A 24,323-nucleotide genomic window follows, 5' to 3' on the forward strand; every position below is an offset into this window, starting at 1 on the left:
AAAAAATTCCAGGTGCACCTGAAAAAATATTAAACACACTGTTGACTAAAAAAAAAAGAACCCCTAAACTGTGCGCCCAGAATACTGGTGAAATATTTAGGACTACAATTTTTTCTTATCAATTTAATTCTTCATAATCCTTCAGATTACCATGTCTACATGCATCATAAATACACAATATCAGACATACAGTAAATAGCTAAGCTGAAAATAATTGGGGCTGAGGTGGTTAACACATGAGTGCAGCGCAACTCAGTGACCCAGGTTCCTCTCACCAGTGTGGTCGCTGTGAGTTCAAGTCCAACTCACAATGACTTTCTCTCCGGATATACGTGAACATGCATATAATCATGGGTTTCCCCCAACTGTAACGTTGGTCGCCGACTTATAAGTGAAATATTCTGGAGTATGGTGTAAAACATTAATAAAATAAAATACATCTGAGATTGTGCTATTGTCAAAGTATATGTACATCTTTAAACATTATTTTAAGAAGTTTGGCAATTTGTTGCAGGTATACTAGTTTATTTCATGTGCTCAATGAACTGACATTTTTTTTACAGAACATCTCATAGCTTAGCAGATGGGCACAGATCTGGGAGGCCATCCAAGGTGGCTGAAGGTGGCTCATGGCGATGCTCTCGACCACTGGATCCGATGCAATCGGGACATAACCATGGCAGAGCTTCAGCAGAGGATGCTGGATGTTTTCCGGATACAGGTCAGCTCGGAATGCATTTGTTTGCATGTCCGCAAACTTGGATGGTGTAAGAAGCAAACCAGGTAAAGATGGAAATTTATGAATTTTTATTGTGACTGGGCAATTATATATAAACTGTCTCATAAAAACTATGCAGTAAAGTTTTCCATATTATTATTTTACTAGTTACTTTCAGAGGATACTGGTGATTCTAAATGGTTACATGTACATTTCGTATATGGAACAACACGTCAATTTAAAGTTCAAGCTAGAACTTAGAGTTGGTTATCAACCATACAAAAAAAAACTAGTAAGACTAAAATTTTTTTTTTCTTTTCAGGTACTGCCAAATGGTAAGACGAGAAAACCAGGTCAAAAGGTTGACATACTGTTTAATGTGCTATTCTAATAATGAGGAATTTCAAGATTGTATCTTTTCAGATGAGGCATCCATAGAAGTTATGAGAAGTGGAAGGATGCGATTTATACACAAGGAGGAAAAGACCATCATCGCAAAAGTGTGGAAGCCCAAGCATCCTTTCAAAGTATGACATCAGTCCGAGGGCGTACTATTTATGTAACAGTGAAAATCCTTACAACTGGGGATGCCACATTTTACGAGTAACCACTCATGTATGAACCGATATGAACAAATTAAATTTCCTACACTTGCCTTCTCATTAAACACCAGACGTCATGTACTGGAATTAATAATTTACAGGTTGTTTTGCGTGAAACTCAAGTTTATATAGATATTGGAAGTAATAAATAAGGACATATATATATATTATATATATATAAAACTAGTCTGTTTCATGTATGTCATTCACAGGTGCATGTTTGGGCTGGAATTTCATACAGAGGAGTCACAAAGATTCGCATTTTCACGGGAATCATGGACAGCATTGGCTACCAGAAGATTTTGGAAGACATATTAATTCCTTTCATCAAACAGGTTTACAAATTTTGGTTTTTCGTCATAAATCACATGAAGTATAATAATAATTGCAAGCTTGTGAAACGAGCTACAATGGGCATATGCATATGTCATCTATGTGAATCAGGTTTGAAGTACAAAAAAGCAAATAAATCAAAACTGTTCTTGTATGTAACATTAAACAGCATATACATGTTCAGCTGAAGTGGCCAGATTTTAGTACTATCGGTGATTTTGAATTTTGTTCTATAACATTATTTTATTAATCATATTCATTATCAAAACGAATTATGAATGCAGGTCTTATTTTTTTTTGTAAATTATTTGTGACAGACTTATCCAGAAGGGCACAGATTCATCCAGGACAACGACCCTAAACACACTAGTAGAAGCACAAAAGGTGAAGAAATAAACCATTTATACAAAGTCTTTGTAACACCTTGTCTTGTATGACTTATTGTTGCGAGTGCAATTAAAAAAACTGTGATATATAACTATGTGAAATATCACTTTTATCAGTGAATAAAGTTGTAGTATTTCTCCTTTATACAAGTAAGAACTGTAAAAATTAACTTCTGCTGTAAACAAATGCTGGTTATATATAATATATATGAAAGTAAGATTTCTTTGACGTGGAGAAATGATGGAATAAAAAGGAAGTGACTTTCTACACCTGCGTATTTTGACTGCAGTTTCGACTGTTTTGTTCTTATCTAGGAAAGAAAATCTATTCTATTCTATATATATATATATATAAACCTTTATAATGTATTTTTATATATTTCTCAAGACATCGAATTTTACATATATTATTATAGAATTTATGAAGTCTCATGGAATCAACCACTGGAGGACACCACCCGAATCTCCAGACCTCAGTCCCATAGAGATGGTATGGGCAATGTTGAAGGCAAACCTGGCAAAGAAACACAAGCCGCAGACAAAGGATCAGCTTATAGACGGTATTGTAGACTGTTGGCGCAGTATCACGCCACAGCTCTGCAGACGGTTCATAGATCATTCACGAAAAGTTATTCCTCGGGTCATAGAACGTAATGGGGCAGCATCTGCTTATTGATTGAGTACAATATTTTCTCAGTGAACCAGACACATCTCAGATTGTCTTTATGTATGTCTTCTTCATATGTCAGTATCTTTGTATCTTTTCGGACAGAAGGCAATAGTACAAAGGTACTTGTAGTCTCAAGATTTAAAGTTTAGTTTAGATTTAGTTTCAGTTTTAAAGTTTTCACTACATCCTTTTTTTAAACTTCTTGTTTTATCAACTACCTGTTTGATAAATTGCATCTGCAGCAAAGTTGATGCAATCACCACATGTATTCTGTATATATTTCCATTAAAGGTCAACACAAAACTTTGATCCAATAAATTAATACTTCGTACATTTCATCTCTTTTCAGACAGTGCAGCACACAGGGTATGAACATTAACTGTGAGAAGACTTTTCATCATAAATCTGATTTACATGTAATTGTGGAAATATATTTGTAATCCCTACGCTTTTTCCTGGAAGAGACACTTTCGGTTTTTTGGTGCGGGGGAATATTTTTCACTCTAAGCAACACGAGTTGTCAATAATTAATAACAGGACAGCTGCGTTTTTAACATGCATGGACTACCAAGTGGAACATTTATGTAGTTTGTATAGTGAATCATAACTTGTTGCTTGGAATAAATTGTTGGTTGAAAAAGTATTCTTTCACGTTCAGCTGTTTGTTTGTTTGTGTGTTCTTATCTCACCTCACTCACTCACTAACATTAAACTTTTGGATTTTCTTCGCTGCATTAACTTCTGGGCTGTTATGTTCCACCTGTCAACATTCTTTACACTAAGTAATACAACATTATGGTGATAGGAAACCTGGCCTGAAGGGATGTTCTAATGCATGTCATCAGCTGACTATCACCAAGCTGCTAGACACTTCATAGAGTGTAAACTGGCACAAGGAACCATGTAAAAATGTATTAGTGACCCTCCTTTATATGATTCTGCAATAAATCTACCATCCAGGTTCCAGGGACTGGTTCAGTCCAGAACTAGATTTTCCTTCTAGGTTCACCAAGTTATAACATGCTTAACGCTTTGAAAGGCAGGACAAGATACATTGCCAAATTCCAGCATAAACTGTTAAGAGCACTCTGGAGGCAATGGAGAAGACGTAGGAATTAACTTGCAATCACTGATGTTGGGCGCAGCCGCAGTAAGATATGCATTCATTGGAATTTGAAAATACTGATATGAAAACACTAAAAGACAAAACCACAGTTAAATAAAGTACACGTCTTAGGTCAGTTCATGTTGATTTCTACACACTGTATTTCAACCCCAAAAAGTACAGAAATAGATGTTGAACTACATGCATATAGATGTTGATTGGGGGAATATAGCAAAAAGACCATGTTTTAAATAGTGTACTTTTTTTAAATGTGGCCATAACGTGAAGAAACACAGTAAAGTTCACTCAATCTTGTAACATTTATAATTTATTCAAAACAACAAAATGAAAAGTTGAACAATTTATTTATATATTTAAATATTTTACAATTAGTTATAAATATTTTATTGCACTATTATAAATACTGTTTAAATAAAAATTTCAGTTATATACAAATCTTATATAATAATAAATTAAACAATAACATTATTCCCCCACCCCCACCCCCCACCCCCCACCCCCCTTTTTTTTTTTTTTTGGACAGGGCGGAGGACAGAGACTGTAAGGCAAGAATTGGCCAAGACAGCATTTTTTCAGCAATACCTTGACCAATAGGAAACCAATTTCATGGAGGAAAATAACTTATTGAGGGAACCAACTTGTTGGAGGGAATTGAAATATACCATTTATTTTTATAGAATCTACCACATTTTTATGTGGTAAACTCCAGCAGCTTAAGAGGAAACCAAAATGACATTAGGGTTGGAAAAAGGAGCAGCTTGGCAGATAATTCTGATTATCACCGCACAAAAACAGAAAAGGTGGCAGAAAATGCAAAACTGCATTAACTGCAAACTAGGATTTTCTAAGGAGGTTCCTAAGTTTGCAGTTAATGGCAGTTTTACATTTGTGCCACTTCTCCTGTCTTTGTGACGGGGGCACTGAGTGCACATCAAACACCTTTTGTTTGATGGCATTCAGGTGTCGAGGGCTCAAAGCTGCCTTCCCTTGCTTTGAGCCTTCAACAGCCCTACCAGACAGCTCCTCCCCCCGGAATAGTGCCACGGTCAAGGTCGAGGCAAAAATCTGTGGATTTCCTGCAGATTTTTCCTCAACCATTGCCACCACACTATCCGGGATGACGCACAAGTCATGCATAAAATGGCAATCATCCTTGTGCGCACCAAGCCTTAAATGCTGTTAAGCAACACCCACCCCAACAGTAGATGGCATCTCTGGAGGGGTGGAAGGCAGTGGGGTGGCAGCTGAGGAGGAGACAGGTGGGGAGGCAAGGACTCTGCCTTCTCCCTGTCTCTCCAGCAACCCTGGCAGTATTTCAGCCAGCTGTTGCTTCAGCATGCCCTCAAACCTCCGGTGTAGTTCTTCTGTGTAGGAAACCAGTTCCTGCCGAACAATCTCTCGAATCTGGTCCGGCAACAGAGGGATCGCGTGGCAGTGCCGACAGCAATCCCTCTGTTGAGGAGCAGATTCATGTCGAACAACGACCTGGCCAGTCTTGAAAGCATCAACCTGTTAACAGAAAGAAAGAAATAAATCAGGCAAAAATGTGGACTCTTCGTGTGATAATCATGCAGTACCTCATATGTTATGACATCTCTGAGTGTTTATGATGTACTGCTTGATTATTACATGCAGACAAATGTTATCACATTTCCTGTAATGAACACAGACACGCACACAAAAAACACATCGCTGACATCTCCTGTAATAAAACACAGGCACGCACACATCGCTGATTTCTGAATAATAATAAAAAATATTGTTAATTAACTTCTTGTTTCAGTGCTATAGATATTTGATGAGTTTTTCTCATTATGCTCGTCAATTTATTTGTGTAAATGCGTATAATATTTAGCATGAAGATTGGTTGTTTGAAAATAATTCTTGTTTTCAAAAAGGTCTACATGATAACTAGGTGCATGATAAACTATTTTTGTGAAGCAACCTCATTTGGGGGCATGGCAAATATATTCTAATCTAATATTGCCCTAATCATGAACAATAATGTTACATTGATATTTATGTAATTAACATCCTGAATATACATACTCATTCCATTTCAGTTTATCACCTGGAAGCCTATTCTTAGTGATATGTGAAATAGTCTGTGCGTTTTACAATCACAGAAGTACTGATTTATTTCCTAAAATTGTATAAATGTGTAAGATGTCTACAGTTCTTACCAGGTCGTTGTTTGATGTCAGGTCCACAAAGTCGGGGACTCTGTGGCCCTCCGCCCTGTCATCCCTTCCCGAATCCCCATCCCTCAATACAACCATCTGAAACAGAATAAAATATGACATGATTACTATGACATAATTAGTTACATACTTTATGCAATTAATAAAAATGGACTTGCATTTCACAACAGCATGCTTTGATATTCTTGATACAGGTGTTGACTATTTCTGTATACAGCAGGACTGCTTTTACTGATATCATTAGTGTGAGATTACATTTACCATGACATGTTTCAATACACATTTACAGACAAGTTATATGGGAATAATACAAAGGTCATTTCCAGATAATATTACCACAGCCTTTTTGTTTACAAGCACTTAAAACTGAACCTTACCTTTGCTTTACTCCCACTTTCCAGTTCGTGTGCCATCCTTCTTTTCCCTTTCCCTTTCCCCTTTCCCTTCCCCCGATCTACTCCCTTCCCTGTTTTTTCCCCACTACTGCCTACACTAGATTCCCCCGCTACACCTTCACTCCCACCCCCACCAACACTTGATTACTACCCCCCCCACCACCCCCAGCTACACTAACCCCTTCTAAAATGTCCTCACTAATCCCCTCACCAGATACATTAACAAAACCTAAATACCCCAAATCCCCCAAATCCCCCCACTCTTCCCCCAAGGCAGAAAAATCAATTTCTTCCATCAACTGCAAAAAAAAAAAAAGCAAATTTTAACCAAATAAAAGGTTACTACAAGTATTATTTGCTATTATTTGCATTGCATTGTAATAACATTTAACCATCTAGAGAACACTTCTGAAATTCATAATCCTGTGTATTGCATAGCATTACCTTCATTTTATATAATCTGCATTGAACATTTAGTGAACGTTTGTAGTAAACAATATTTTAATCCGTGATATAAGAGTGTTAAGGCGATACTTCGGTTCAGAACATACAAGTGAATACAAATCAATCAACCTGAATAACTTTATTCAAAAACATTCTAACCAAACATAAAGTAACCCAGTAACAGCAGCAAAGAGTCTACTAACAGAAAGAAACAAGGATGTTTATAAAGAACAACTTAAACAAATCTTGAACAGAGCTTTTGATACCTTGCCCTCTGGCCATATGGAGATATATCCCCCTGGAGCCCCATGTCGGGACTCCAGGGACTTTGTAATGGCCTGGCCCCTGTGGGTTTGGGGCCAGGCCTGATCTATAATGTCCAGTTCTTCTGGTGCTACACATTGAAAAGAGAAGATTTGGCCCAGGTTATTATTTTTATAAAATATGGAGAATGTTTATTGTAATAATCTGACATAAAGAGAATGACATTTTACTTATGTATAAGAATGATATATTTACCTCCAATTGCCAGGATCTCCACCAGATACTTTCGCCCGCCATGAAGCAGGTGGCAGACAGAGGAGATTTTAATCTCCGAGGACGGCACAGAAAACTTTTTTTTTGACATTCTAGTTGTCTTGCCGTCCTCGTCGAATAGAATAAGGTATTCTGAAATAGAGAAAATAGATTTAGAAAAAATTATTAAGATGTATGGCAGTCTATTGAAAATTAATTTTAAAATGGATGTAGAAATATTAAGACCATCAATAATACAAATTATATAATCACATTATTGAGCATGGCAAAAAAAAAAAAAAAACTACGGTTGAAATAAATGCTGAATGCTATTTTAGTAGGCCGATATGAACATACCATTTTCCTTCTCCTCTGCTGCCAGCTGCTTCAAAAACTGGCGGGCGGTGCTACTGTGAAAAAAAAAAACATGAAAAAAATTGTTTTTTTTTATGATGATGATTTCCTCGTTGCATTGGAAATAATTTTGTGTTGTACACTGCCAGTTCAGAACATTTTACTTTACTTTTATATAACCTGTGATGTGACAGCAGTGAGAAAGGGGTTTTATAGTACATATACATGTATCAATAATCAATAAATACACAACTGAAATCGTAATATAATGCAAAATTTTTATGAATATATAGAAATGTACTGGTGGTTTTGTTCCTAAGGCAACGCTTATAGAAACTTGTCTCAATAGGCAAACTTGCTTTTATGCATACAATATTCTTGAGTATGGGGTAAAACACCAGTGATATAAATAAATAAATAAATAAAATTTATGCAACCAGTTTGCTTCAGCAGGTTATTTTGAAAGAATAGACAAAATTGTCTCCCTTTTTAACCTACATTCGACCGTGAACTGCTAAAAAAAACAAAAAGGTACTGTAGGCCACTTGAAGACCAGCGCTGCGATATTTATTTATACCATTTTACTTTAAAGTTTAGGTTATTTTGTACATGTTGGATGTCAGCATAAGGTTATGCGAGATTGCCCACCCTGCTGTATTTGTAATTTAAGATCATGTTATCAGAAGACGGGGCCTAAATGTGCTTGTGCAGAAAACCCGTAAGTTGTTTTCAATTGCTCGAAGGAAGAGAGAGTGACGAGTCCAGAATTATACATGCAGTTGTTATCATAATGAGTAATTTGTGTTTGTATCTGAACGGCTTTGAAAAAAGAGAACCGAGTCGGATGAAGTTCATTTTGAACGTAAATGGCGGCGAGAAGCTGCGGTACCCGTGAAGGTTTATTTCCAGTATTTTTTCAGGATTAAATGTACCATATATGGCACAAGGTAAATACACACGCTCGTAGGCAATTGCTGGTTCGTATTCAAAGAATTAGTTTGATTTTAAATATATCTGTGTCACTAAATTAATTGAATACTGATTGAAGGCATTACGCTGTGCAAGCCTCTGGGCTTACACTTTTACACCGGCAGTTTCGGCACACTAGATCGGAGCTTACAAAAACTTTTACTGGTCCTGCAACGTATTAGCAAATACAGAAAAAAAAACCACTACGTCACTTTTTACAACATTACGTCACTTTTTGCATCACTGACAACAACTTTACCTGATTCTGACATCTTGTATGTTTGGTAAACGTAGAGTGTAGTTCTCTCAGTGGATGTGTCAAGTTCGGCAGAAATTTGAAAAGTGCGCGGCCGACCGACCGACAGCAACGTACAGTAGATAGCGTGTCATAATAAAACAACGTTTTCCACTTTTAATACACGATTTACATCGCAATAAAAACTGCTCATGAAAAGAAAACAAAACAAACCACATATAGGTATTTTTTATTACAGTTTTATTTGTAATAACGACATTTAAAACGACGATAATCACACGCGTGTGGTATCCGTGTGGTTTTCTCCACACGCATATCGTAGCCGTGTTGTTCAAGCAGGCAAAGCCTGCCAGGCAGTGCCTGTCTGCCTGACGTAATGCATTCCACACGCGTGTAATAGCCGTGTGGTACCCATACGACAAGCGTGTTCATAGTGGTCACTTTTTTGTTGTACTGTAAGTATCAACACGGTTGACCTTGACAAACTCTACCCAGGGTAACACATGCCAGACACGTAAGTATCAACACGGTTGACCTTGACAAACTCTACCCAGGGTAACACATGCCAGACACGTGAGTATCAACACAGTCAACCTTGACAAACTCTACCCAGGGTAACACATGCCAGACACGTAAGTATGAACACAGTCAACCTTGACAAACTCTACCCAGGGTAACACATGCCAGACACGTAAGTATGAACACGGTCAACCTTGACAAACTCTACCCAGGGTAACACATGCCAGACACGTAAGTATCAACACGGTCAACCTTGACAAACTCTACCCAGGGTAACACATGCCAGACACGTAAGTATCAACACGGTCAACCTTGACAAACTCTACCCAGGGTAACACATGCCAGACACGTAAGTATCAACACAGTCAACCTTGACAAACTCTACCCAGGGTAACACATGCCAGACACGTAAGTATGAACACGGTCAACCTTGACAAACTCTACCCAGGGTAACACATGCCAGACACGTAAGTATGAACACGGTCAACCTTGACAAACTCTACCCAGGGTAACACATGCCAGACACGTAAGTATCAACACAGTCAACCTTGACAAACTCTACCCAGGGTAACACATGCCAGACACGTAAGTATGAACACGGTCAACCTTGACAAACTCAACCCAGGGTAACACATGCCAGACACGTAAGTATCAACACGGTTGACCTTGACAAACTCTACCCAGGGTAACACATGCCAGACACGTAAGTATCAACACGGTCAACCTTGACAAACTCTACCCAGGGTAACACATGCCAGACACGTAAGTATCAACACAGTCAACCTTGACAAACTCTACCCAGGGTAACACATGCCAGACACGTAAGTATGAACACGGTCAACCTTGACAAACTCTACCCAGGGTAACACATGCCAGACACGTAAGTATCAACACGGTTGACCTTGACAAACTCTACCCAGGGTAACACATGCCAGACACGTAAGTATGAACACAGTCAACCTTGACAAACTCTACCCAGGGTAACACATGCCAGACACGTAAGTATGAACACGGTCAACCTTGACAAACTCTACCCAGGGTAACACATGCCAGACACGTAAGTATCAACACGGTCAACCTTGACAAACTCTACCCAGGGTAACACATGCCAGACACGTAAGTATCAACAGGGTCAACCTTGACAAACTCTACCCAGGGTAACACATGCCAGACACGTAAGTATCATCACGGTCAACCTTGACAAACTCTACCCAGGGTAACACATGCCAGACATGTAAGTATCAACACAGTCAACCTTGACAAACTCTACCCAGGGTAACACATGCCAGACACGTAAGTATCAACACAGTCAACCTTGACAAACTCAACCCAGGGTAACACATGCCAGACATGTAAGTATCAACACGGTCAACCTTGACAAACTCTACCCAGGGTAACACATGCCAGACATGTAAGTATCAACAGGGTCTACCTTGACAAACTCTACCCAGGGTAACACATGCCAGACACGTAAGTATCAACAGGGTCAACCTTGACAAACTCTACCCAGGGTAACACATGCCAGACACGTAAGTATCATCACGGTCAACCTTGACAAACTCTACCCAGGGTAACACATGCCAGACACGTAAGTATCAACACAGTCAACCTTGACAAACTCTACCCAGGGTAACACATGCCAGACACGTAAGTATCAACACAGTCAACCTTGACAAACTCAACCCAGGGTAACACATGCCAGACACGTAAGTATGAACACGGTCAACCTTGACAAACTCTACCCAGGGTAACACATGCCAGACACGTATGTATCAACAGGGTCGACCTTGACAAACTCTACCCAGGGTAACACATGCCAGACACGTGAGTATCAACAGGGTCAACCTTGACAAACTCTACCCAGGGTAACACATGCCAGACATGTAAGTATCAACACGGTCAACCTTGACAAACTCAACCCAGGGTAACACATGCCAGACATGTAAGTATCAACAGGGTCGACCTTGACAAACTCTACCCAGGGTAACACATGCCAGACACGTAAGTACCAACACAGTCAACCTTGCGGTGTAGGGAGAATGGGGAATTTTTTAAATGTTTTTCACTTGGACAAGTGAATGCACGTAGATCTAGTCTGAGATGTAATGCCTGTAAATATGTATATTATTTTCCAGGCACAAACACAAGCTGTCACTCTGACCCATGTGTTAACGGAGGGACCTGTGTGAACAGGGGAGATAACTTTGCATGTGTCTGTAAGGAGGGCTTTGAGGGGGAAACCTGTGAAATTGACGTCAACAACTGTAACCCCTATCCATGGTAAGGTATAGATATATAACTAGTATAACTTACATCCTAGTTATAGTGGTAACCCCTAGACATGGTACATGTAGGTTATTGGTTATAGTGGTAACCACTAGACATGGCACATGCAAGTTACTGGTTATATTGGTAACCCCTAGCCATGGTACTTGTAAGCTACTGGTTGTAGTGGTAACCACTAGCCATGGTACATGTAAATTTCTGGTTGTAGTGGTAACCCCTAGACATGGTACATGTAAGTTACTGGTTGTAGTGGTAACCACTAGCCATGGTACATGTAAGTTACTGGTTGTAGTGGTAACCCCTAGACACTGTAATGTAAGTTACTGGTTGTAGTGGTAACCACTAGAAACGGTAAATGTAAGTTTTGGTTGTAGTGGTAACCACAAGACAGTGTACATTTAAATTACTAGTTATAGTGGTAACCACTAGACATGGTGCATGTAAGTTACTGGTTATAGTGGTAATCACTAGACATGGTACATTTGAGTTACTGGTTATAGTGGTAACCACTAGACAGAGTACACATAAGTTACTGGTTATAGTGGTAACCCCTACTGATGACAAGTTACTGGTTATAGTGGTAATCACTAGACAGAGTATATGTAAGTTACTGGTTATAGTGGTAACCACTACACATGGTACATTTAAGTTACTGGTTATAGTGGTAACCACTAGACAGTACATGTAAGTTATAGCGGTAACCACTAAACATGGTACATGTAAGTTACTTGTTGTAGTGGTAACGACTAGACACAGAACATGTAAGTTACTGGTTATAGTGGTAACCCCTGCTGATGACAAGTTACTGGTTATAGTGGTAATTTCTATGTAGATTAAGTAAATTGGTAATAGTTGTAATTTCTCTCCATGGTAAATCAGGTGTAATAGCACATGCAGTAATTTAACTGTTAAGGTCTTGATGTTCAATCACATACATGTAAATACCTATATGAGTTGAAACTGTGCTTCACTTGTAGTTATAATGGAGGTCGGTGCATAGATGAAGTGAACTGGTACAGATGTGAATGTGCTCCAGGATTTGCTGGCCCGGAATGTAGAATAAGTGAGTACAGGTTTTGCTGACCCTGAGTGTGGAATAAGTGAGTACAGGATTTGCTAGTCCTGAGTATAGAATAAGTGAGTACAGGATTTGCTGGCCCTGAATGTAGAATAAGTGAGTACAGGTTTTGCTGGCTCTGAGTGTAGAATAAGTGAGTACAGGATTTGCTGGCCCTGAGTATAGAATAAGTGAGTACAGGATTTGCTGGCCCTGAGTGTAGAATAAGTGAGTACAGGTTTTGCTGACCCTGAGTGTAGAATAAATGAGTACAGGATTTGCTAGCCCTGAGTATGGAATAAGTGAGTACAGGTTTTGCTGGCTCTGAGTGTAGAATAAGTGAGTACAGGATTTGCTGGTCCTGAGTATAGAATAAGTGAGTACAGGATTTGCGGGCAGGATTTGCGGGCCCTGAGTGTAGAATAAGTGAGTACAGGTTTTGCTGACCCTGAGTGTAGAATAAATGAGTACAGGATTTGCTAGCCCTGAGTATGAAATAAGTGAGTACAGGATTTGCTGGCTCTGAATGTAGAATAAGTGAGTACAGGTTTCGCTGACCCTGAGTGTAGAATAAGTGAGTACAGGATTTGCTAGCCCTGAATATAGAATAAGTGAGTACAGGATTTGCTGGCCCTGAGTGTAGAATAAGTGAGTACAGGTTTTGCTGGTCCTGAATGTAGAATAAGTGAGTACAGGATTTGCTGGCCCTGAATGTAGAATAAGTGAGTACAGGATTTGCTGGCCCTGAGTATAGAATAAGTGAGTACAGGATTTGCTGGCCCTGAATGTAGAATAAGTGAGTACAGGATTTGCTGGCCCTGAGTGTAGAATAAGTGAGTACAGGTTTTGCTGGTCCTGAATGTAGAATAAGTGAGTACAGGATTTGCTGGCCCTGAATGTAGAATAAGTGAGTACAGGATTTGCTGGCCCTGAGTATAGAATAAGTGAGTACAGGATTTGCTGGCCCTGAATGTAGAATAAGTGAGTACAGGATTTGCTGGCCCTGAGTGTAGAATAAGTGAGTACAGGTTTTGTACTCACAAAAAAGAACGGCAATGTTCTGTGAGCACCGAGCACAGAACATTAGGTTTTTAATGATGTTATTTTCTTGTAACATGCATAAAACGGGTCTCTGTGAAGACACAACACATAAACAAATACGTACGGTCTCTACTTCAATATGTACGACAAAATCAAAAGATTTCGGTGCACAAGTTGCCTCCACTTTGATTTGGTGATCTCCATTTTTGTCCGCCATATTCACTGCTCAGGTCCTACCTGGGGATTCAGGCTGAAAATGTCATAAGCTGTCAAGCTATAAATAGTTCGTACGACACACAGATGTATAGTCAGTTCACTGTGATCGCTAAAAATAAATTAGTTAGAACATCCCTCAGTTCTTTTGATTTGTTGAAAAGTCATTGCAAGGAGACTGTTTGAACATGACCCCATGCTGTGGCAAAATGACAGCAGCAATTAATACAGTTCCCTCTCAACAGCTGGCTCTTCTGACGTTTCGCCTGTAATGCATGTGACCCTTTGCCAAAGGTCGGGTAAGCCCAGTAAACAAAACCAGCTGATGCAAAGACCGGGGTTTCACAAGGTCTCGTAACATGAAATTGATTGTTGCCTTGAGTCCAAACATGATGGACATATACGGAAGAGAAGATGTTTCGTCAAAACACAAAGGATTTACTCTACCCATTGATCGGAACATAAAAACATGTATGTAGACATGATTTATCTGTCATCGATGCATAAATCGACAAGGTTGGGGTCTTATTTAAAATTTAATGCCGTTGTTAAGGTTGAACAGCCAGCTCCTCTGGAATCATTCCTTGAGTGGGCGAGGCTGAGCTAGCAGCTCAGTACAGTAGCACATTGTTAAGTCTGCTGTCAGCTTCACTCGTGGAACTGAGTATTATTTCTGCTTTATACTGGAGTGTTTCTTAGGCATTTTCGAGCGTAAAAATGAACAAATGTTTCACATGTTTGATTTGGAATATGAGGAAAAGGATTTACCTTCATATAAAATATTTCCATGCTGAAATATTACCCCCTGCTTGATGTGATTTTCAGATATTAACGAGTGTTTCTCCAACCCCTGTGCATATGGCAGTACCTGTATAGATGGGATAGGAGATTACAGGTGTGTCTGCCCACCAGGGAGAAATGGCAGGAACTGTGGCACAGGTCAGTTCTTAGATTGTGTAGGGTACACAGGTGAATAATTCACCTGATGTGGGATGATGGTATAGATTGATTGGAGTATTCGCCATTTGTAAAAATCATCTACAAGTGTAGGCAGTTCCTTCTTAGATATTGTTCTCTAGTTTTTAAACATGTATAAATTTGGGATCTTAAAGTACATAATATGAAGCTGTAGCTTTTACAGATGGAAATGTAAGCATTTAATGTTTGTGTTTGTTTTGACAGTTATTGGTCAGACATCAGCCCCTAAGCAATGCAGTTTTAACAGACGCCTGTTCCCTGAAAACAGCACTTGGCAGCATGGCTGCAACAGCTGTTCCTGTAGCAATGGCCAAGTCACATGTTCAAAGGTAGGCCAGTCGTTATTAAGGTAGTTGTTAACACTACATGTATTAGATGTACTGGATAAATTGGACTAAAGCATTCTCAAATTCTGAAGTGCGTAAATGAGGTAATGTTGTAAAGTTACTAGGAGAATATAGTTGAACACAATCAGTGTTGCTTTTATAAACACAAAGAACAAGATTCATAAGAAATCGGGTAATCTAGAAAGTGAAAAGCGTCGATAAAATTTGACGACTGCAAAAACAGTTGATTACATGTGCTACATCGTGTTAAGACAACATCCTCAGTTATCTCCCCTGTCATGATTGTCCCCCTTGTTTTAATCCCTTTAGGTGTGGTGTGGCCCAAAGAACTGCCTCTACCACCCTAACCAGACAGAGCCAGTCTTCAGCTGTGGGGAGCAGGAGACTTGTGTAATACAGACTGAGCAGACCTGCTTCACCCCACCGTGCCTCCCATGGGGCCAGTGTCGCCCCATGAATCGTGTCACAGACCCTACACCTGCGGGAGTACAGACCACATGTATCCCTAACTCTGCCAAGCTCAGCAACAACTGTGCCAAGATAACTCTTATCTTTGACAAGTCAAAAATGCCTGCAGTAAGTGTAAACTGGTCTTTTGTTTTGTTACATTTCAAATCAACATTTTATCAGTGTAGGTAAGACTGTGCTGAGACTTACCCATAATGTTGTGAACATGAAAGCTTCCACTCCCCATTCAGTGTTAAGATTGTTTCTCAGTCCGTGTTGTAATAAGTGGTGCAGTTTACTAAGGAATCTTTATGTTGCTGTATTATGCTAAATTCTGCAGGAATTTTTCAAGTCTGTGTGTAAAATTGACAGATTTATACCAGAGTTATACCAAACTCTTAGTTCCCTTAATTTCTCATTGCTTTTTTGTATGTTATTATGTCGGACACAAAGGAAATTAAGGTTTTACATTAAATAATAAATAAGTAGTAAATAAATAATGTCAAAAGTTTTATATGCTGAACAAAATCCTTACAAAAATAATACATGTGTAAACTATCTATGACGTTAATGTTTGTGTTTCAGGGAGTTACTGTGGAGACTGTTTGCCGTAGCTTGAGGCAGCTTCCTGACATCCAGAGGCTGGCCAGAGACAGAGCGTTGATCATTCTGTGTGATGTTCAGGATGGCCATGTCAACTCGCTGGAGGTCACCGTGGTATGTACCATCACATTCAAAACTCTCCTCTTTCATTAACTGCGCTACATTCAAAAACACAACTATACGAACATGTACCGGTGGAAAATGAGCAGTCCATAGAAGTTTCCAGGGTTGTTTAACTACATACATACAGATTTATGCAAATAGAGCAGTCCGTATGGTAAACAGGTGAAACATTGTCCAAACATGTACTTGTGCATGGGTAGAAAAAAAGTCAGAGAATGTCAGCAGGAAAATATACTTTTCAAGCATTTTAAGGCCCACTTAGTTTTAACTGATAAAAGTAGAACGCTTGCCATCATTAACTTGGCTTATGATAATGTAAACTTCCTAATATATGCCACACACGCTCATTTTTTACTGGGTGGAACTTCATAAGAATTTAAAATCAATCATTGTATTTGACTGTTGCTTTGTGCGTTTGTAGTCTGTGGACAGCCATAGTTCCTCCTCATCAGAGGAGATGGTGAAGACGGCCGTGGGGGAGCTAGCCGATGCCATCAGTCATAAAGCCAGTAATAGTACAGCTCTTGCTGCAGTCATGGAGGTCCGTGTGGAAACCACCTACATCAACCAGCCAAATAGTTCCGGTAAGAAACCTGTCTGTGGAGTGCTGACTGTTTGGAGCTTTGAAGTAATGATCTGGCAAGGACTGATTAAGGATTAAGTAATCGTTGAGAATATTTCTGAGGGGCTCTCCATGGCTCAGTTACTTAACGCGCTGGCGTAGCGTAATGACCCAGGAGCCCCTCACCAATGCGGTCGCTGTGAGTTCAAGTCCAGCTCATGCTGTCTTCCTATCCAGCCGTACGTGGGACGGTCTGCCAGCAACCTGCGGATGGTTGTGGGTTTCCCCCGGGCTCTGCTGCGTTTTCACCCGCGATAATGCTGGCCGTCATTGTATAAATGAAATATTCTTGAGTACCTCGTAAAACACCAATCAAATAAATAAATAAATAATAAATAAAGAATATTTGTGCAGACAGTCAAGTCAGTTGTTATACTAAAGCAACCTTGAATCATATGGTGTAAACCAGAAGTTGTCTGGCTGGAGTGGAATGTTTTGTTAAGGTATGCATTCAGTTGTGAGACATGTGTTCTGTTACAGACTCCTCCTACCTGGTTCCTCTCATCTGCAGCCTGATTGGACTGATCGGACTGCTGGCCATTATACTTACCATATTGATGCACAACAGACAGCGACGCAAGTGCCGTGCGCGCAGAATGGAAGCAGAATACACCCAGCAAAAAACAAATAACCAGAACGAAGAAAATTTACGACGGTACAAAAACCCTTTGTTTGAAACGGACAAAGGTGGTGGAACATCGTCACCCAATGATGTGCGAGATTCTGTGGAGTTTTTTGACATTGATCTGCAAAAATATGAAAAAAGTCCACAGCGGACAAATGTAGAGAGGACTGAATTGTCCAATGACTGGACAGAGCGCAGCCTCCCTACAAAATCTGTTCGCAAAAAAGACATCAATATTGAAATTTCCCGAACTTTAACAGCAGCTGCATCATTTTCATCGCTCTCATCAGAAGGTGAAATGATAGTGTAGCCGTGGCCATAGGCTTAACTCGTAGCTTCTCAACTCTCCTTGTGTGTGTGTCCCGTGCTGCCATGTTATCTGTCTGAAGAGAAGCAGATGACAGACATTTATCATCTGTAAGCTGTGAATAATGGAAGCAAAAACTTGTCACTGACTAATCACACAAATTAGGCAGTGATCTTGAAATTGTCAGTTAGACAGAAGTTTTCTTGAAAGGGTGACTGACCAATCAGAAGACCTGATAGTGTTGGTCAAAGAGAATCCATTTAAATGACTCACTGACCAATGAAATGGAGTCTTTGATACATTGGTTTATGGCTGCTACAGTTTGCATGGTAATAAGCTTGTTCTGTGTGCATGTGCTGTGGTCACAGGGAATGGCAAAGACAGTACAAAAATGACAGTATTTCAGATGATTGTAGGTCAGTGTAGTAGAAGTAGTTGTATTTTTATAAAATATTTTCATCCATTTTGTAAGCATGGGTTGTATAACCAGCATAGATTTTTGATCATCTTTTTTCACTGTTTCATTATACATGTTTGTTTTCATAACTTCATTGACTAAGGTGTATATCTAGTCTAGTCATGCTGAATATCAATAGTTAACGGATATCATTTGTATGGAAACGAGGTGAAGTATCAGTTGTCCATGATTCAGTCTCCAGGCAACTATACTCTTCAATTCCAACCCATGTTGAAACATTTAAGTCTAATATCCTACAAGATACGACTGTCTTCACTCACAGGCTCACACAGAGTAGCTGCAGGCTCACACAAAATATCTGCAGACTCACACAGAGCATCCAAAAAGTCTGAGAAAACAAAATTCCTTGAAGTTAGTTTTGTGAACTTACTTACTTCTGTTAAAACCAGCAAATTTTATCGCTATTTGTCAGTTGCTGACAGTTAAAAACATGCATAAAGAAATCTGGGTGGAGACATACAGTGATGCTGAAGAGATTCTTCTAAGACTTGAAGCCTATGCCAATTTTCTGAAACCCTGTTTGGGTATGTTTCTTTGACATATTGTCGTTTATGAGAATTGTGATCAGGCGTTTGATTGCCTGTTTTTAACTGTGCTAAAATGGATAGGTTTAATTGCTAAATTCAGTAGGCAACAACTGTAATTTATGTTTTTAATAACATCTATATAACTGAAAATCAAGGTAATAATTGGAAATAATTCTTCATTGTTTCGTATGGCAGTACAGCATGATGTTGTGTTTACTCTAATGTTTTGTGAGCTGTCATTGGGAAGATTTTATGTTACAATCTCCAACCATTTTCCATCTGTGTACTTAACTCGGATTCAACAGGGTCCAGGAATAATACAACAGGCAGCAGATCACCATAAATGTCTTCATGTCACTGCATACAATTGACACTTAGCAGATTTATATCTTCAATCATTATTTCCAAATTTTGTCAATTTTTAATTGCATGGAAGTGCCTTTGTGGCTGTTTAGCATGGTTCACATTCTGTGTCATATTATAGCATGAGTTAGACTTCATACGTCAGATGCATGCATATTTTTTATTTGGCAGTCTTTCAGAAAGTTCTAAATTGACGGCTAGATGTGGCTACCTTTATATGACGGCTAGCTTTAAACGGTTTATGTTTATCATACACCATTTGATATGTAGAGTACCATTTAAAGGATGCAGCTATTCCTGGATTCCTGAATTTCCTAAAGGTACAAGTGAGCAGTTGTGGCCCACAGCTAGTATTATGGACAGGGGAATAGAGGGGAACACCTGGATGAATCTGGTCCGTGCTTCATTGATGATAATCAACATTGTCTCTAGACCGTTTCCTGTAACATCTTGTAAATACTGTAAATATTGTATGTATGTATATGAGAACATATTTATGAGCATCGTGAAAGTTTAATTTTCTTTATTTTAGTAACTTATTCTCGTAGGTAGCATTGTCATTACTGAGTTTCATTGCACTTTTTCAGTTTTGTTTGAAGATGACATGTAACAAGTTGATTGTAACAAAATTGTCTGTATTTTATGAAATACCGGTTACGTCGCTGATTACATCCAAAAATTGTTTTCAGTTCTGGTGGTTCAAATGGGAAACATTTTCTAGCAGTTGTCTACAGTGAATTACATATCAAAACATGTTTCTTTGAGGTCAAGTCAAAAGAAGGGACATTTGAAATCACAAGGTTATCACAGTTTCAGTGTTAGTTTCATCTTTGTGACTCAAGCTCATCACTGAAATTTATTTGAAGTTATTGAACCATTGTAAATTGTTCATCATATAATTTAAGCGTATTAGACTAGATTATTTATTGATTTACAACACTGGGCAAACAGTACTTACATTTTTGTTTTCCTTGTGCAGTTTTGAACCGATCACATGCAGTGGTTGACTTAGTGATCCAGATGCTCATTGTTTTAGACATTTATTTTGAATGATGCTAAGGAGACGTGTCCAAGAAAGGATATGTAATCCTTGCTCTCTTGATAATAAGAGTATGTTTAGAACTTCAGTTGAATTGATAGAGAAGAAAATCAGTGATGTTTCGTCAAGATGCTGCTGGTAGCAGAGCAGGTTGTAGATTTATCATAGTTTTGTTTTTATACAAGATTGGGGTTTTACCCCCGCAGCAGTGCTGTAGCCTCTTTCATTTTGATGTCTGTTCTTCTTTCCTGTGTCTCTCGAACTTGAAAGGACTCTATATGCTTAGATTCTGTAGGCAACGCCTAAGTGTTGTGGGGAAATAAAGAGGGGGGTAATCAGTTGTGTGATCATTGAATTGCTTACCCACCTTTCGTCCATAGTATATGTTTCGAATAAACACCACTTGCAGTTTGCAGATGATATGTATTTGAGTTTTATTGTTATTTTTCATGATTGTTGTTTTTTCATGAAAACGGAATAATATGAGTGGGTCAGATTGTGTAGGCCCTGATCTGGACCGAGACTCCAGAGGGATAAACATATGTACCAGTTTATACCTTTTTGCATGGCGCAGCGTTTCCTGAGTTTCCACCGAGTTCTGTAGAACACATCCACTCCCGTCTATTGGAATCCACTATAACAGGGGTATTTTATCTCCATGGCTAAAGGCAGAATTTGTGTCCATAGACCTGTTCCCGTCTAAAATTACCCGTTTTTGAAACAAAATTAGTCATGGTTTTAAAGACAACCATTAAGCCGCTGTCCGTGCCATGAGAGCGTTCAAATTATGAAATGCGACAGTTCTTTTCAAAGAACAACGCCTGTATAACGCCATAGTCTCGCGGAGGAACGGAATATTGGTTCAAAATTGGCGATTTTCGAAGGAAACATAGCCATTTTGAGGGATGCATGACTCCCAGACATCGCTTACAATCCTTTAAGTATGTATCAGGTATGCTGGGGTACGTCGTCGGACCCTCAGAGTGGACGGTATTTTGATGGTGGTTGTGCTTTGCAGATATTGAAATATCCACCAGATCTGCACCAAAACGAACAATGACTTATTGAGTGCTCATTGACAAAGCTAATTACAAGTGGTTCCACTCACCCAACAGAGTGCGCCAGGATCAAACTCGCGCTTGTACAGCTGTAGACTTACGTCAATAGGTTTGTCAGGCACCTGGAGAAGGGCGGTTGATTCCAGCGATCACAGACCGATTCACTGACAAAGCTAATTACAAGAGGTTCCACTCACCCAACAGAGTGCGCCAGGATCCAACTCGCGCTTGTACAGCTGTAGACTTACGTCAGGAGGTTTGTCAGGCACCTGGAGAAGGGCGGTTGATTCCAGCGATCACAGACCGATTCACTGACAAGGCTAATTACAAGTGGTTCCACTCACCCAACAGAGTGCGCCAGGATCCAACTCGCGCTTGTACAGCTGTAGACTTACGTCAGCAGGTTTGTCAGGCACCTGGAGAAGGGCGGTTGATTCCAGCGATCACAGACCGATTCACTGACAAGGCTAATTACAAGTGGTTCCACTCACCCAACAGAATGTGCCAGGATCCAACTCGCGCTTGTACAGCTGTAGACTTACGTCAGGAAGTTTGTCAGGCACCTGGAGAAGGGCGGTTGATTCCAGCGATCACAGACCGATTCACTGACAAGGCTAATTACAAGTGGTTCCACTCACCCAACAGAGTGCGCCAGGATCCAACTCGCGCTTGTACAGCTGTAGACTTACGTCAGGGAGTTTGTCAGGCACCTGGAGAAGGGCGGTTGATTCCAGCGATCACAGACCGATTCACTGACAAGGCTAATTACAAGAGGTTCCACTTACCCAACAGAGTGCGCCAGGATCCAACTCGCGCTTGTACAGCTGTAGACTTACGTCAGGAAGTTTGTCAGGCACCTGGAGAAGGGCGGTTGATTCCAGCGATCACAGACCGATTCACTGACAAGGCTAATTACAAGTGGTTCCACTCACCCAACAGAATGTGCCAGGATCCAACTCGCGCTTGTACAGCTGTAGACTTACGTCAGTAGGTTTGTCAGGCACCTGGAGAAGGGCGGTTGATTCCAGCGATCACAGACCGATTCACTGACAAGGCTAATTACAAGTGGTTCCACTCACCCAACAGAGTGCGCCAGGATCCAACTCGCGCTTGTACAGCTGTAGACTTACGTCAATAGGTTTGTCAGGCACCTGGAGAAGGGCGGTTGATTCCAGCGATCACAGACTGATTCACTGACAAAGCTAATTACAAGAGGTTCCACTCACCCAACAGAGTGCGCCAGGATCCAACTCGCGCTTGTACAGCTGTAGACTTACGTCAGTAGGTTTGTCAGGCACCTGGAGAAGGGCGGTTGATTCCAGCGATCACAGACCGATTCACTGACAAGGCTAATTACAAGAGGTTCCACTCACCCAACAGAATGTGCCAGGATCCAACTCGCGCTTGTACAGCTGTAGACTTACGTCAGTAGGTTTGTCAGGCACCTGGAGAAGGGCGGTTGATTCCAGCGATCACAGACCGATTCACTGACAAAGCTAATTACAAGAGGTTCCACTCACCCAACAGAGTGCGCCAGGATCCAACTCGCGCTTGTACAGCTGTAGACTTACGTCAGGAGGTTTGTCAGGCACCTGGAGAAGGGCGGTTGATTCCAGCGATCACAGACCGATTCATTGACAAAGCTAATTACAAGAGGTTCCACTCACCCAACAGAGTGCGCCAGGATCAAACTCGCGCTTGTACAGCTGTAGACTTACGTCAGGAGGTTTGTCAGGCACCTGGAGAAGGGCGGTTGATTCCAGCGATCACAGACTGATTCATTCGAAATATACACATTCGAATGCGGCTTAAAAAATCTAAATAAATCAAATCATCAAACCAACAAGACGTTCATGAAAAGTGAACTTAGACTGGCAGTTTGGCTCGTATTTATTAAATGGCTTAAGTTATAAATAAAATGGCTCAAAACCCAATCCCACAACGGGTAGGAACTCCAGTTGTGATTGGTACATTGTACTGCAGTAAAGAATCCCACAAAATTTTTAAACTTCCTGGAGCAAAATATTTTAATTGTAGCTGTGTTTGAATTTTTCACTTTAGCCTTAAGTCGTTTGATAAATATGGAACCGACGTAACTCATTCCTATTTGCAATACCTCTTTCCATGTAGCGACAGCTATGTAATCAGTTTGTGTAAAGTTTACCGCCGAGCAACAGTTCTGTAATCAGTTTCATATAGTATACTGCCCAACAACAGTTTCTGTAATCAGTTTCGTATAGCATACTGCCCAACAACAGTTCTGTAATCAGTTTCGTATAGCATACTGCTCAACAACAGTTCTGTGATCAGTTTCGTATAGAATTCTACCCAACAACAGTTCTGTAATCAGTTTCGTATAGAATATTACCCAACAACAGCTCTGTAATCAGCTTCGTATAGAATATTACCCAACAACAGCTCTGTCATCAGTTTCGTATAGAATATTACCCAACAACAGCTCTGTCATCAGCTTCGTATAGGATATTACCCAACAACAGCTCTGTCATCAGTTTCGTATAGAATATTACCCAACAACAGTTCTGTAATCAGTTTCGTATAGCATACTGCCCAACAACAGTTCTGTAATCAGTTTCGTATAGCATACTGCTCAACAACAGTTCTGTGATCAGTTTCGTATAGAATTCTACCCAACAACAGTTCTGTAATCAGTTTCGTATAGAATATTACCCAACAACAGCTCTGTCATCAGCTTCGTATAG

General features: G+C 39.9%; 2 protein-coding genes across 4 annotated transcripts in view; one reads left to right on the plus strand and one right to left on the minus strand.

The window, feature by feature from the left end:
• LOC135466740 (protein jagged-1-like) overlaps nucleotides 1-20,957 on the plus strand; it is a 100,968-nt gene extending 80,011 nt beyond the window's left edge. For all 3 annotated transcript variants that reach the window (XM_064744400.1, XM_064744401.1, XM_064744402.1), the window contains 8 exons: nucleotides 11,625-11,769; nucleotides 12,753-12,838; nucleotides 14,912-15,025; nucleotides 15,269-15,393; nucleotides 15,721-15,987; nucleotides 16,444-16,575; nucleotides 17,006-17,168; nucleotides 17,687-20,957. In XM_064744400.1, coding sequence (XP_064600470.1) covers nucleotides 11,625-11,769; nucleotides 12,753-12,838; nucleotides 14,912-15,025; nucleotides 15,269-15,393; nucleotides 15,721-15,987; nucleotides 16,444-16,575; nucleotides 17,006-17,168; nucleotides 17,687-18,141 — 1,487 coding nt within the window. In that variant the 3' untranslated portion in view covers nucleotides 18,142-20,957. The remainder of the gene's footprint in view (nucleotides 1-11,624; nucleotides 11,770-12,752; nucleotides 12,839-14,911; nucleotides 15,026-15,268; nucleotides 15,394-15,720; nucleotides 15,988-16,443; nucleotides 16,576-17,005; nucleotides 17,169-17,686) is intronic.
• Nucleotides 5,015-6,463, minus strand: LOC135468281 (uncharacterized). Its single transcript, XM_064746442.1, has 2 exons — nucleotides 6,019-6,463; nucleotides 5,015-5,344 (listed from the first exon to the last, which is right to left on the minus strand). The coding sequence occupies exons 1-2, from the start codon at nucleotides 6,136-6,138 to the stop codon at nucleotides 5,015-5,017; spliced, it is 450 nt and encodes a 149-aa protein (XP_064602512.1). The 5' UTR covers nucleotides 6,139-6,463.
• Nucleotides 20,958-24,323: the final 3,366 nt, after the last annotated feature.

The sequence above is a fragment of the Liolophura sinensis genome, chromosome 6, assembly GCF_032854445.1.
Source record: "Liolophura sinensis isolate JHLJ2023 chromosome 6, CUHK_Ljap_v2, whole genome shotgun sequence".
Taxonomy (NCBI): domain Eukaryota; kingdom Metazoa; phylum Mollusca; class Polyplacophora; order Chitonida; family Chitonidae; genus Liolophura; species Liolophura sinensis.

Bases quoted from the DNA above. Each gene is read 5' to 3' on its own strand.
- LOC135468281 (XM_064746442.1), bottom strand. From the start codon at position 6,138: ATGTCATATTTTATTCTGTTTCAGATGGTTGTATTGAGGGATGGGGAT. The intron at 5,345-6,018 runs GTAAGAACTGTA...TTCTGTTAACAG, and splicing joins TGACATCAAACAACGACCTG to GTTGATGCTTTCAAGACTGG.